This window comes from Hevea brasiliensis, chromosome 8, assembly GCF_030052815.1.
Source record: "Hevea brasiliensis isolate MT/VB/25A 57/8 chromosome 8, ASM3005281v1, whole genome shotgun sequence".
In the NCBI taxonomy this organism is placed as follows: Eukaryota; Viridiplantae; Streptophyta; class Magnoliopsida; order Malpighiales; family Euphorbiaceae; genus Hevea; species Hevea brasiliensis.
In genome coordinates, this window is record NC_079500.1 from 9,824,391 (window position 1) to 9,838,825 (window position 14,435).

At 29.6% G+C, this 14,435-nt stretch overlaps 1 protein-coding gene and 2 pseudogenes across 1 annotated transcript; all 3 read left to right on the forward strand.

Moving 5' to 3' along the window:
* Positions 1 to 341: 341 nt before the first annotated feature.
* Positions 342 to 2,666, forward strand: LOC110667542 (UPF0481 protein At3g47200-like; annotated as a pseudogene).
* An 811-nt stretch (positions 2,667 to 3,477) lies between these two features.
* LOC110667516 (metacaspase-1-like) lies at positions 3,478 to 4,492 on the forward strand. Its single transcript, XM_058150643.1, has 2 exons — positions 3,478 to 4,021; positions 4,158 to 4,492. The coding sequence occupies exons 1-2, from the start codon at positions 3,478 to 3,480 to the stop codon at positions 4,490 to 4,492; spliced, it is 879 nt and encodes a 292-aa protein (XP_058006626.1).
* Positions 4,493 to 10,216: 5,724 nt separating this feature from the next.
* On the forward strand, positions 10,217 to 14,095 carry LOC110667515 (UPF0481 protein At3g47200-like; annotated as a pseudogene).
* Positions 14,096 to 14,435: the final 340 nt, after the last annotated feature.

A 14,435-nucleotide genomic window follows, 5' to 3' on the forward strand; every position in this document is an offset into this window, starting at 1 on the left:
CATTGATTAATTTCTTTTTTTTCCAGTTACTACCGCTTTTTGACTACATATTGATTTTATCAAATTCTAGTTTAAGTGGATTAATTGCATCAATCCCTTCAATATATATATATATATATATATATATATATATATATATATATATATATATATATATATATATATATATATATAATTTTTTTTTTTTTCTCCTCCCTTTCCTTTAATTTGCAAAATTATAGCATTTTGGGGTTTAAATTAAGTAATTTTAGTGGCTTTCAACCAAATAGTTTAATTTTTAATTGGTCTATCTAATAAAGCCATTTATGGGGGATCCATGAGCCACCTAATTGGGCCTAAACATGCATGAGCTTGCTAAAGGTTTTGGTCTTTCAGAAACTTCACCAAGCTTGAATAGAGGCTTACAAGTTCCATGCTAAATTGGACTTGACTCTGTCGTGCACTACTTTTAAAATTAACCTTTTTTTTTCTTGAATCTGAAAATTTGAAATTGAGATTTTACAATCCTGAAAATGTTTTCTATCTTTTAACATAAGCATTTTGTGATGTGTTTTCTATCCTAAACATAACCATTGCCGAATAAAGCATTGTTTTCTTGAGCATTACACGAGGGAAGTTCTTGCTGTAAAATGCACAATTGTGTCGAAATTCTGGTGGAATTGTACATTTTATTTTTTCTTTGGTTACCAAATAATAATTAACAATCATGAAGCAACCAAAAGATTCTCTTGTTCTCGGTTCTTGATTGATTCATCAGTCAAAATGTAAAATCGTTTTCTTCTCTTCTTTTAATTAACCAGCGTGATGAAAAGGAAATACAACAGAGGAAAAGCTTCTCTTTAGTAAACATGAAGCTTTCACTTCTGCCAAGAAAAGAAGCACCTTTTTTTTTTTTTCTTTATCATTATTAAAAAGAAAGAACAGAATTTGATTTTATATATATCATTTCTTTCCAAAAGAAAGATAAAGCGTTTCATATCTTCAAATTAGCAAAAATATTGGCTGGAATTTCTAGTACACTGTATAGCTGCCAGATTAGTCAAAGAGCAATTAATTGCAGAAATGGAGAAATGGGTCCATGAAATTAAAGAAAATCTCAAGAATGTTGACACTTCCAAGGAGATGGAGCGCTGGAAAAAGAGGTCTATCTACAGAGTACCTGTCTGCATCAGTGATTTAAGCAAAGCAGCTTACAGGCCTGAGGTAGTCTCCTTAGGTCCTTACTACCATGGAGAAGAATATTTGGAGCCTATGGAGGAGCACAAACACCGAGCACTTCTTCATTTTCTTAAGAGGTCAAATAAATCCATTGACACCATTGTTGAAACTTTCAAAACAATGGTGCAAGATTTAAAAGACTCCTATGATCAGCTTGATCATGAGAAGTGGCAAGATGATAAGTTCATTCAACTGATGATCCTTGATGGCTGTTTCTTGCTGGAAATCTTTCACTTCCCTTCTCGAAGATTCGATCACTACGCTTCCAATGACCCCGTCTTCAGTGAGCATGGGATGCTCAATTTGATGACCCATATTGCTCGTGATATGTTGAAACTTGAAAATCAGTTGCCAATGTATGTTCTTTACAAGCTGGCCGATGCTGAAACTGTTCAGGTTGAGGCCATCTCTATCCAAACTGTCCACATGTGTGTTAGTCAGGCTATGGGGTTCCTTTTATTATGGTACACATAAAATTCTTACACTGAAGGAGCTAACATACTTCACTACTGCCTACAAAATTAAGATTTTCAAACGTCGGCATTTGGAGGCTTAACAATAAATTATTTTTTTCTGTATGCAGAGTAAAGAGTTGGTCAACAGGCTTATATTCAGTTTCTTCTTTCCCAAAAGAAATTTCTCACCTCTAGGAGAACACTTGCATATTTTGGATGCATATCGAAAGAGCCTGCTTGATGGTTGAGCATCACAAACAGATACAGATCGCAAATATGAAGGAAGCATCACCCAATCTGCAACAGATCTTGACGAATCTGGAATCCAATTTCAGAAAAGTAAAACTACAAGCATCAAAGACATTTCGTTCCAGGGTGGTGTCCTGAAGCTCCCATTTGCAGTTGTGGATGATGCTTTTGAGTCCACATTTCTGAACCTATTAGCCTTTGAGCGTTTACATGCTGGAGTAGGCAGTGAGGTAACATCCTATATCTACTTCATGGACTCTATCATTGTCCAAAAAAGTGACGTTGCTCTCCTACAATCTAGAGGGCTCATCGAAAATGCCATTGGAAGCGACTCTGCCGTTGCCCAGGTGTTCCACTTGCTTGCCAAAGGTACAGCGCTGGACCCAAAAAGCAGCCTACGAGAGGTGGTCAAGAAAATTGATGAGCATTGCCAGAAGCCCTGGAATCAGTTGCGTAGCTATTTGGTTCACACTTATGTCCATAACCGGTGTCCCATACTTTCTCTTACTGCTGCAATTATCTTTTTCGCCCTGGCATCTTCACAGACCTTTTACACTATTTTTCCTTACTATCATCCACGAGGCAAATGAAGTGAGAGCTAAGCTTTTTCCTAATGTCAAAATTTCTGCAATTCTCTGTTCAGTGACTAACTTCTTTCCAATTGATTTCCGCTAATCTGCATGATTTTTAACATTCTGGTGGTTACAAGAAGTGTTTCCTGTAAACATCAAATGGCTCGGATGATGAAAGTGGATGCTTCTTCTGCAAACATGAAGCAGCAACATAAGGAATCATATTAAAATCTAGTGCTTAAACAATATACAAGAAAAATATGTTATGACAATATGCAAATGAATTGTTTTTTAATAAATAATTGATTGGTTTGAAATCTTGAACTCTGCTTGAATTTCATTGTGAGTTTTGGGCTATAAAACTAAGCCCAAATTTAAAATTTAACTAAAACTGAGAAAGTATTAGATTGGGCTCAGTTTTAGTTTAACTAAATAAATTAGTCTAGCTATTTAATTGTCTGTTTGTATTATTATAAATATATCTAAAAGTAGTTTCAAAATAATTTGTAATATGAAATAATCGAATCAATTTACTACCTCTGTCCATAGGTATTGGAGAATCCCAATTCTCAAAGCAGATGCCATTGGCCACTTCTTAGTTACTCACTTCTTTCAGAAAATTTACTTGATTGATTAGTACGATCATGAATTTCAAACCAATGTAGATGAAAAGCTTTCCCATTAATATGATTCACATTCGGTCGGCCACCGAAAAAGGATTTGGGCATCTGCTTCTCCTTACTTTAATAAATAAAAATGAAAAACTGATTTGATGGAAATAACTTTTTTTTCTAATCGATTAATGAATTTTCATTTTTAATTTCTTAATATTTTTAACATGAAATGTTCTGAGCAATTAATTAATAGTAGATTATCAGCGAATAATTCGATCGAAGGCCTCAAGTCAGTATGAGACAAAATGAAAATCGCCTTTATAGTAGTTGTTTGCATTGAACGAGAAGAAATACAAGTGAACTAAACAAATGCTGGACGCAATCGGATTGAGACGCACAAAATGGAAGCGATTGAGCCTGAATACGAATGTTACAGCAATTCAGTGCCCACCTTGCCATGAAATTAGTCCAAATCCAGGGAATGAGGGATCCAGTAGCTGCGTTAGAGAACAAGATAGAGGTAGCCTTATTGGAAATATTGCTCTCAACTACAAAGATAAGACGCCTGCCTATGACCCTGATGGGGAGGAATCCAAGTTGAATCGAAAACCAAACATTTGCAGAAGATGCTCAGTGACAACAAATGTTGCAGAAATCCAATGCATAGCACGCGAAAGAGTTAGTGAAAAACTTACCAACTCATCATTGACTTGCAATTATTCTCCTTTAGATTCGTCAGTACTATCGTCGTACGAACATAAGCCGAGACCAAGAAAACGGGCACTGCTTGTCGGGGTGACTTACAAGAACAGCAAGTACAAGCTTAAGCGAACTGTGAATGATGTCAAGAATATGAGAAATTTATTGATCAATAGCTTCGGTTTCAATCCACAGAACATCATCGTTCTCACAGGTAATTAATTTAATCCGTACTTACATATATAATAGCTTTCAAACACCGGATGTAAATTTAATTGTAAAGAATGATTTGCTGCTCTAGACGTAGTAGCACATATGAGTAAAAGCTTATTGGTTTTTATTTAGTGCAGAAGATGAGAAAGAACCAGGTCTAACTCCTACAAAGAAAAACATCAAGATATACTTAAAATGGCTTGTTCATGATTGCCAGGCTGGTGACTCTCTGGTGTTTTATTTCTCCGGCCTTGGCTTGCGACGACCAGATCTCAATTTGGAGGAATGGGATGGGTTTGAAGAAACTATTTGTCCAGTTGATTTCATTAAAGAAGGACTGATTCTTGCTAATGATATTAATAACACTATTGTTTGGCCGCTTCCTAAAGGGGTCACTCTTCATGCTATTGCTGATGCTTGTCACAGCGGAACGATCCTCGATCTTGTCTATGTTTACGACAGAGAAAGGTAAGTTTCACCTTTGCTTTTCTGTAATTAATTTTCTATTGTTTTAGGTTGCGTTCAATTGGTGGAGTATTTATCACATATTGTAATAATCTAATTTCAAAAATAAAAAAGTTATAACTTCAATAGGATATAAATGAATCGAAAATGTTAATTTTGTTGTTTGAAACAGAGGAAAATGGACATATAATAGCCCTCCATATGGTACAAGGAAACATACTAGTGGTGGAGTAGCAATTTCTATCAGTGCTTGTGAAGATAACCAAATGGATGCCGATACCATGGTAAGAGATTCATGCATTGCATTCATGTATATTCTGTTATTCAAACCATTCAATGATTCACTAAAACAACCCTGTTGGATATGACCTTTCAGGCTTTCACAGAAAAGGGAATGAATGGTGCTCTGACCTGTATTCTAATAGAAATTGTGAAGAACTTCCCAGGATTAACATACGGTCGCCTACTTGACCTGATACATGAGACCATTGATGAAGTCAATGACAGTGGATGCCTGGCTTCAAGAGTCTTAAGATCAATATTATACGGCAAGTTATTACAGGTCAATTAGATTCCTTTCTATTCATCGTCTCTTGTGAAAGATATAAAAATGCACACAATTTTTCCAGAAAATCAAGTTTTAAGCATCTGAACATGATGGCTTTTAGCTATTAAGCCCTCGTAACTTAAATGTGTTTTCTATGAAACCCAATTGTATAGGTTTCAGTAATAATGAATTCAAAGAAAATTTTTTCATCATAATACCTTATTGTTTGTCAAGCCACATATTGTGATATGATTTCTGATATATTGCTATTTGATGTGTGCAGGAGCCTCAACTTTCAGCTTCAGAACCATTTGATGCTACAAAGAAACATTTTAGTTTGTAATCATAAAAGCATCAGATCAGCTTCACTGCAAAGGTGTGTAACTAATCGCTGAATTACAAAGTCAAGAAAATCAAATGAGCAATAATATTATTTTTTTTTATTTAAATTTATAATAGACTAGGTCGTTATAAATTTTTCTCATTTAAAAAAATATTTTTTTTTCTCTTTTTGAGGTCATTGTTATTTGAAAAATCATAACAAGTTCAAGTAATTTAATTTGTTATAAAAAAATATTTTAGGTTTATATTTGAGAGAGATTATTAATTGCACACATATACCTTATCTTATATTTCTAAAATCGAAAAAAAAATTAATTTTTTTTATTTTTAGTGAAGTACTATTATTTAATACTGACGATTCATACTACAATTCCTTGACGTGTTTAAAGGAACGTACAATGATAAACAAAATTTTTTATAAATATTTACAAGATATTTTTTAAAATTTAATATTTTTTTAATTTTATATGTTTTCTAATTTTTAATATTATATTCTTATTATTTATTTTATTAATAGTTTTAAGAAAATTGAAAATACCCGCACGACCCACATGTAAATTTACCATGTATCTACCAATAAAAATAGCAAATTCTAACTAATTAATTAGGTCATGTGATTATTCAATAAAAATTTCTGTAGGTCAAGTCTTTTATTCCTACTTCAACTATTATTTTTATGAAGTTTATTGTTATTCTCAAATCTCAATTTCCCTTCCCAATCTAAATTAATCAAATACCATGAAGGTTGATATCCAATAGTATTAAGGCTATATATGATACGGCACAATTAAAATTGTAATGTAATCGCGATTATATATATATTTGAATACGTTATTTGGTAACACAGAAAAATTTAATATAAAGAAATGATAATTACATAATGTAATTAATTATAATTAAAATAATATAGTCATTACATATAAAAATAAATATAAACCTAATTATTTGTTTTGGTTTTTTATTTATTGTTAATAATATCATCACTGCTCCTACTCTATCATCACCACCACCACCACTATCACAACCACCATTCTATTAATATCATCATTTGATCACCGTTATCACCACTTAGCTATTGTCACATTTACTATTACCTGAACACTATCACCACCACTACCCTACCTTGCTGCCACCACCACCATTTAACTATTGTTGTTGCCACCACCACTACTACTTAACCAGTGCTACTACTTGATTATCAATCACTACAACCATTATCACTTCTTATTAACATTATAAATAAATTAAATATTAAAATAAAAATTATCATTACATTACATTTCTTATATTTTTATTTTGTAACAAAATAAAGAAATTTAATGACAATTACATTATAATTTTAATTACATTACATTGTATTCTACTAAACGTAGCCTAAGATCAACAATAAAATACTGCATTAATAATGAAAATCAAACTAAATAAATTAAATTAAATAAAATTTCAGACTACATTAAAATACCTTAAATAAACATTTTGTTCAGCGTAGCATAAAAATTAAAACCAATTTAATTGATCCAACATACATAAAATTTATCCTACTAAAATTAAAATAAATAAGGTAAAAAGAGAAAAACTATTAAGGCTCCAAGGTTATGATCCCTCTCCCAAGTCTTACAAAATATTCAAAAGCATCGTCGTTACTACTAAGGCTGCAAGGTTATGATCCCTTTCCCAGGTCATCCGAAGTCTTCAAAAGCATCGTCGTTGAGAGTATCAATTTTGCCGTTGGGAGAGTGTGGCTGGCCAAAGATCCCTCTAATCGGTGAAATTTTAGTCTTCATTTCGCATCTTCTGGATTTCTGCCTTAGTTTAATTGGGTTTACTAAGTTTTTCCTAACTTTTTAATTTTAATAAAATTAATTACTTATTAAAAAAAAAAAATACATAAGACGGGACGATATCCTCTAAAAGCAACCCAGCACTTTTAGGCCTCAAAACATATCACAAGAGATAAAGTTCAACCGAACTGACGTCAACTAATGAATAGGCCTCAAAAAATTTAATGCAAATAGTCTTCAAGTGATCAGAAGTGCCAAAAATGAAATTAATTTACATAAAATTAACAAAAGCAAATAAATCAGACTAAATATTAATAAATAAAATAAAAATAGGCTAAAATAATAAAACATTAATAAATATTCTAAATATTTTATACAAATTAGTACCTCATTTAATTTATTTTTTGTCAATTTTTTATTTAAAAATATTATTTTAAAAAATATAAATAAGTATGACAGTAAGAATTCAATTGAATTTTTTTTTTTACAAGTGATTTATTTAGAAGGAAATCAATATAAAATTAATAAAACAAAAAAGAAAGAAATAATAACAATAAAAAAGTAAATAATCCAAATTCCAAAAGTTATTTCCTTAAAGTATATATTTTTTAGAGTTAATAAAGACACAACAATCAATAGGGTAATAATTAATGGGCTTTACAATAGTAGGAGATAGCCTTGATAGATGAAAAGACTTGAACTCCAGACATCTTACTCCATATACCTTAAAGGTAGAGACTGACCAATCAGATTACTTTGATTGACTTCCTTAAAATTATATTATTCATATATTAATTTTGAATTATATGTAATAATTTTGAGTTTAATAAAAAAAAAATTAAATTTTATATATAATTGCGTAGACAATAAGTTAATTTTCATTAACATAAATTATACTAAAATCAAATTTAAATCTCCTGTCCAATCATTTCTTTTATATATATATATATATTAGAAAATAAAAGATAAACCTTTTATTAAACAGAGACATAATATAAATTCGATGCACAAAATTTAATACTATTACCATTTTTTATATAAAAATTTAAGATAAATTATTTACACAAAATATAATAGTAATTATCTTAATTGAAAGAATCTGATCACATTAATAGAGAATTTAATTTAGCTATTCAGTAAGAATTACGCTCCACTTGGTGTAATCTATCACTATTCAACTCCATAATATTTTTTGTGAGCCTGATTTGAACACTATTAATCTTTGATATACTCACAAAAAGAAAAATATATATTTCTTATTATTACATTCTTACACAAATAATAAAGCAAAGTACCTTATAAAAAAATACTAAATCAAAAATAAATAGAGGACGATGAAAATATTCACCGATGGCTACTCAAAAAATCTCAAGAAAAAAGAAAGAAAAGAGAGTTTAAAGAAAGAGGCGGTTGGAATTTAATTTACTCATATATATATATATATAATTAATGCCCCACGAATAAAAATTTTCCAGTTGATTTCATTAAAGAAGGAATGATTGTTGATAATTATATTAATTCCACCATTGTTCAGCAACTTCTAGAAGGTGTCAGCATAACAGATGAATCAAAGTATATTTATTATTAGGTATATTCTATGATTATTTAATTTAAAATAAAATTTATTATAAAAATTAATGAAATTTCAAAATTTATTTAATTAAGTTTCTATAAAATGATATATTTTTTTTTTGTAAAGTAGTCAATTTTAAAATTTCGTGGGGTTCTGGATGTTTTTTTTTTTGTTAAATTCAATTCTTTATGTAGAGCTCCTCTTCTACACGTATATACAATTTGCAGTAAACAAAATTGAAAACAACTAATCTTTAACAGTGAAAACGTAAGATTCCAACTGTTTTCGTCACAAGATAAATTAGAGAATAATTCTCTAATCATTCATTAAGCTCCTGGCATGTTAAATATCAATTAATAGATTCGTCTCCAGAACTTTAACAGCAAACATAAGCTTCTGGAAAAATTTTCCATTCTGTTATTGTTTACAGAATGGATTGACACTTCCACAATCTGTAAAAGAATCAAAGTTTTAGTTATCTAGAAATGCATTGGATCTTCTTTTCTAGATTTCGGATTGCCTTGAAATATCTATATTCTCATAAGTCCAATGCTATAATGGAATCATATTTCTTAGACATTTGTTTCTTTGATTACAGTTTATGTCTCCTTTTATTCTGATTCGTATCTTTATTCTTCCACCTTATAAAGAAAGGAGAAGAATCGGATGCACTTCTCTTTATTTGGTGCATTCTTTACATTGATTAATTTCTTTTTTTTCCAGTTACTACTGCTTTTTGACTACATATTGATTTTATCAAATTCTAGTTTAACTGGATTAATTGCATCAATCCCTTCAATATATTGTTTTTTCTCCCTTTCCTTTAATTTGCAAAATTATAGCATTTTAGGGTTTAAATTAAGTAATTTTAGTGGCTTTCAACCAAATAGTTTAATTTTTAGTTGGTCTATCTAACAAAGCTATTTATGGGATCCATCAACCACCTGATTGGGCCTAAACATACATGAGCTTGGTAAAGGTTTTGGTCTTTCAGAAACCTCACCAAGCTTGAATCGAGAGGCTTACAAGTTACATGCTAAATTGGACCTGACCTTGTCGTACACTACTTTGAAAATTAACTTTTTTTTTTCAGACTCCGAAAATTTAAAATTGAGATTTCACTCCTGAAAATGTTTTCATTCTCTTAACATTAACATTTTGTGATGTGATTTCTATCCTAAACATAATCGTTGCCGATTAAAGCATTGTTTTCTTGAGCATTACTCGAGGGAAGTTCTTGCTATAAAAGGCACAATTGTATAGAAATTCTTGTAGAATTGCACATTTTATTTTTTCTTTGGTTACCAAATAATAATTAACAATCATGAAGCAACCAAAAGATTCTCTTGTTCTCGGTTCTTGATTGATTCATCAGTCAAAATGTAAAATCGTTTGCTTCTCTCCTTTTAATCAACAAGTGTGATGAAAAGGAAATACAACAGTGGAAAAGCTTCTCTTTAGTAAACATGAAGATTTCACTTCTGCCAAGAAAAGAAGCACCTTTTTTTTCTTTTATCATTATTAAAAAGAAAGAACAGAATTTGATTTTATATATATCATTTCTTTCTAAAAGAAAGATAAATTATTTTATATCTTCAAATTAGCAAAATATTGGCTAACATTTCTAGTACAATATATAGCTTCCAGATTAATCAAAGAGCAATAAATGGCAGAAATGGAGAAATGGGTGCATGAAATTAAAGAAAATCTCAAGAATGTTGACACTTCCAAGGAGATGGAGCGCTGGAAAAAGAGGTCTATCTACAGAGTACCTGCCTGCATCAGTCATTTAAGCAAAGCAGCTTACAGGCCTGAGGTAGTCTCCTTAGGTAGGGGAGGGAGAGCAGTTTTCAGTTTAAACCGAAAAATCGAATCGAATTGATTCAATTCAGTTCGGTTTAGTTTATAATTTTGATCATTTCAGTTAATTGATTCGATTCGGTTATTTTCATAAAAAATAAAAAAAAAACGAACTAAACCGAAATTATTAATATATATATATAGGAAATCAAAGAAAACCGAATCAAATCGAATCGAACCGAACCGAACCTTAAGATTTTTTAGTTTTGATTTCTATTTTTTTTTATGTTTTATTATTTAGATTTAATGTTAAAAATATGAAATTTTATAAATTTCGGTTTGATCGGTTTAAAACCGAGCCAAACTATTATTTATCAGTTCGATTCGGTTTGATTTTCTCTTATTAATCAATTTGGTTAGATTTTTAAAATTTTTTATTTTCAATTTTCGGTTCTCGATTTTATCGGTTCTGTTCAGTTCGAAACCGAACTGACCGTTTGCACACCCCTATGGACCTTAGGTCTTTACTACCATGGGGAAGAATATTTGGGGGTTAATTACCAAAAAGGGGTAATCAAAAACGAAATTTTACCAAAACAGGTGAGTTTAAAATTAATTACCAAAAAGGGATGAATTGTACTGAGTTGGACGGGCTGAGTGCGAAACTCTAATTATAATAGCGTTTTTAAAGTCCGAACGCTATTTATAATAGCGTTTTTAAAGTCCGAACGCTATTTATAATAGCATCGGGATGAAAAGTTTGAAAGGAAAGCTGGACGCTATTCAAAATAGCGTCTAGCTTTCCTTTAAATAATAAAAAATTAATTAAAAAAAATTAGTGGCCTCCAACTTTTTTTTAATTTTTAATTATTTTATTTTATATTTAAAATAAAATATAAATATTATTTTAATAAATAAAATTATAATATTTAATAATATATATTATAATATTTTTATTATAAAATATTATTTTTTAAATTTATAATTAAATTAAAATTTAATAAAATAAAAAATTAAAATTAAAAAAATAAATAATTAAAAAGTTTAAGAAAAATTGGACGCGTTTAATTTTTCTTTAAATTTTTAATTATTTTATTTTATATTTAAATAAATTAAAAATATTATTTTAATAAATAAAATTATAATATTTAATATTATATATTTTAAATTTTTCTTATAAATATTATTTTTTAGTTTAAAATTAAATTAAAATTTAATAAAATAAAAAATTAAAATTAAAAAAATAAATAATTAAAAAAATTTAAGAAAAAGTGAAAACTTTTTTTAATTTTTAATTATTTTATTAATAATAATTATTATTATTTATTTTTTATTTTTTTAATTTTAATTTTTTATTTCATTAAATTTTAATTTAATTTTAAATTAAAAAATAATATTTATAATAAAAATATTATAATGTATAATATTAAATATTATGATTTTATTTATTAAAATAATATTTTTAATTTATTTAAAATATAAATCAAAAAATAATATTTATAATAAATATATTATAAATAATATTTATATATTATAATTAAAAAATATTTATAATAAATATATTATAAATATTATATTTATTTTTTTAATTTTAATTTTTATTTCATTAAATTTTAATTTAATTTTAAATTAAAAAATAATATTTATAATAAAAATATTATTATTTTATTTATTAAAATAATATTTTTAATTTATTTAAAATATAAATTAAAATAATTAAAAATTTAAAGAAAAATTGGACGCTACTTATAGTAGCATCCAATTTGAGTAGCGTCCAATTTTTCTCAAACTTTTTAATTATTTATTTTTTTAATTTTAATTTTTAATTTTATTAAATTTTAATTTAATTTTAAATTAAAAAAAAAATTTATAATAAAAATATTATAATATATTATTAAATATTATAATTTTATTTATTAAAATAATATTTATATTTTATTTAAAAAATAAAATAAAATAATTAAAAATTAAAAAAAAATTGGACGTTGCTGTAAATAGCGTTTAACCTTTAATTATTTTTTTTTAATTAATTTTTTATTATTTAAAGAAAAGCTGGACGCTATTTTGAATAGCGTCCAGCTTTCCTTTCAAGTTTTTTATCCCGACGCTATTATAAATATCGTCCGGACCTTAAAAACGTTATTATAGTTAGCGTCTCGCACTTAGTCCGTCCAACTCAACACAATTCACCCATTTTTGATAATTAATTTTAAACTCGCCTATTTTAGTAAAATTTCGTTTTTGATTACCCATTTTTGGTAAAAAACCCAATATTTGGAGCCTATGGAGGAGCAGAAACACGGAGCACTTCTTCATTTTCTTAGGAGGTCAAATAAATCCATTGAGTCCATTGTTGAAACTTTCAAAACAATGGTGCAAGATTTAAAAGACTCCTATGATCAGCTTGATCATGAGAAGTGGCAAGATGATAAGTTCATTCAACTGATGATCCTTGATGGCTGTTTCTTGCTGGAAATCTTTCACTTCCCTTCTCGAAGATTCGATCACTACGCTTCCAATGATCCCGTCTTCAGTGAGCATGGGATGCTCAATATGATGACCCATATTGTTCGTGATATGTTGAAACTTGAAAATCAGTTGCCAATGTGTGTTCTTTACAAGCTGGCCGATGCTGAAACTGTTCAGGTTAAGGCCATCTCTATCCAAACTGTCCACATGTGTGTTAGTCAGGCTATGGGGTGCCTTTTATTATGGTACACATAAAATTCTTACACTGAAGGAGCTAATATACTTCACTACTGCCTACAAAATTAAGATTTTTAAACGTCGGCATTTGGCGGCTTAACAATAAATTATTTTTTCTGCCTGCAGGGTAAAGAGTTGGTCAACAGGCTTATATTCAGTTTCTTTTTCCCAAAAGAAATTTCTCACCTCTAGGAGAACGCTTTTATATTTTGGATGCATATCGACAGAGCCTGCTTGATGGTTGCACATCACAAACAGACACAGATCGCAAGCATGAAGGAAGCATCACCCAATCTGCAACAGATCTCAACGAATCTGGAATCCGATTTCACAAAAGTAAAACTACAAGTATCGAAGACATTTCGTTCCAGGGTGGTGTCCTGAAGCTCCCATTTGCAGTTGTGGATGATGCTTTTGAGTCCACATTTCTGAACCTATTAGCCTTTGAGCGTTTACATGCTGGAGTAGGCAGTGAGGTAACATCCTATATCTACTTCATGAACTCTATCATTGTCCCAAAATGTGATGTTGCTCTCCCACAATCTAGAGAGCTCATCGAAAATGCCATTGGAAGCGACTCTGCTGTTGCCCAGGTGTTCCACTTGCTTGCCAAAGGTACAGCGCTGGACCCAAAAAGCAGCCTACGAGAGGTGGTCAAGAAAATTGATGAGCACTGCCAGAAGCCCTGGAATCAGTTGCATTGCTATTTGGTTCACACTTATGTCCGTCCATAACCGGTGTCCCATACTTTCTCTTACTGCTGCAATTATCCTTTTCGCCCTGGCGTCTTCACAGACCTTGTACACTACTTTTCCTTACTATCATCCAAGAGGAAATTAATGAAGTGAGAGTTTTCTGCAATCCTCTTTTCACTGACAAATTTTCTCTCCAATTAATTTCCACTAATTAATCTGAATGATTTTGAACTTTCTACGTGGTTATTGTTAGAGATCTGGGGTGCTCAAAACAATGGCGAGAATTTTTCTTGATGGGCTTGGTGAAATAACACAATCTGAATTTGACACTGTGTCTGACTTAAAATTTTAAATCAATGGGTCTATGAGTCATTTTCACTTATATGTCTCTCACTCATCTCATCTCCATCTTTTTCTAACGTGGGAATCCCACACTTATATATTCCTAATAATCTCTCCTTCAAGTGAATCTATTCTACATTGGAATTATTGGGCTTGCTCCAAGA

What these genes read in the sequence shown, in the direction of transcription:
- LOC110667516 (XM_058150643.1), top strand. Translation starts at nt 3,478, where the DNA reads ATGCTGGACGCAATCGGATTGAGACGCACAAAATGGAAGCGATTGAGC. An exon ending in GAACATCATCGTTCTCACAG is followed by an intron (nt 4,022 to 4,157) that starts GTAATTAATTTA and finishes TATTTAGTGCAG; the next exon opens with AAGATGAGAAAGAACCAGGT.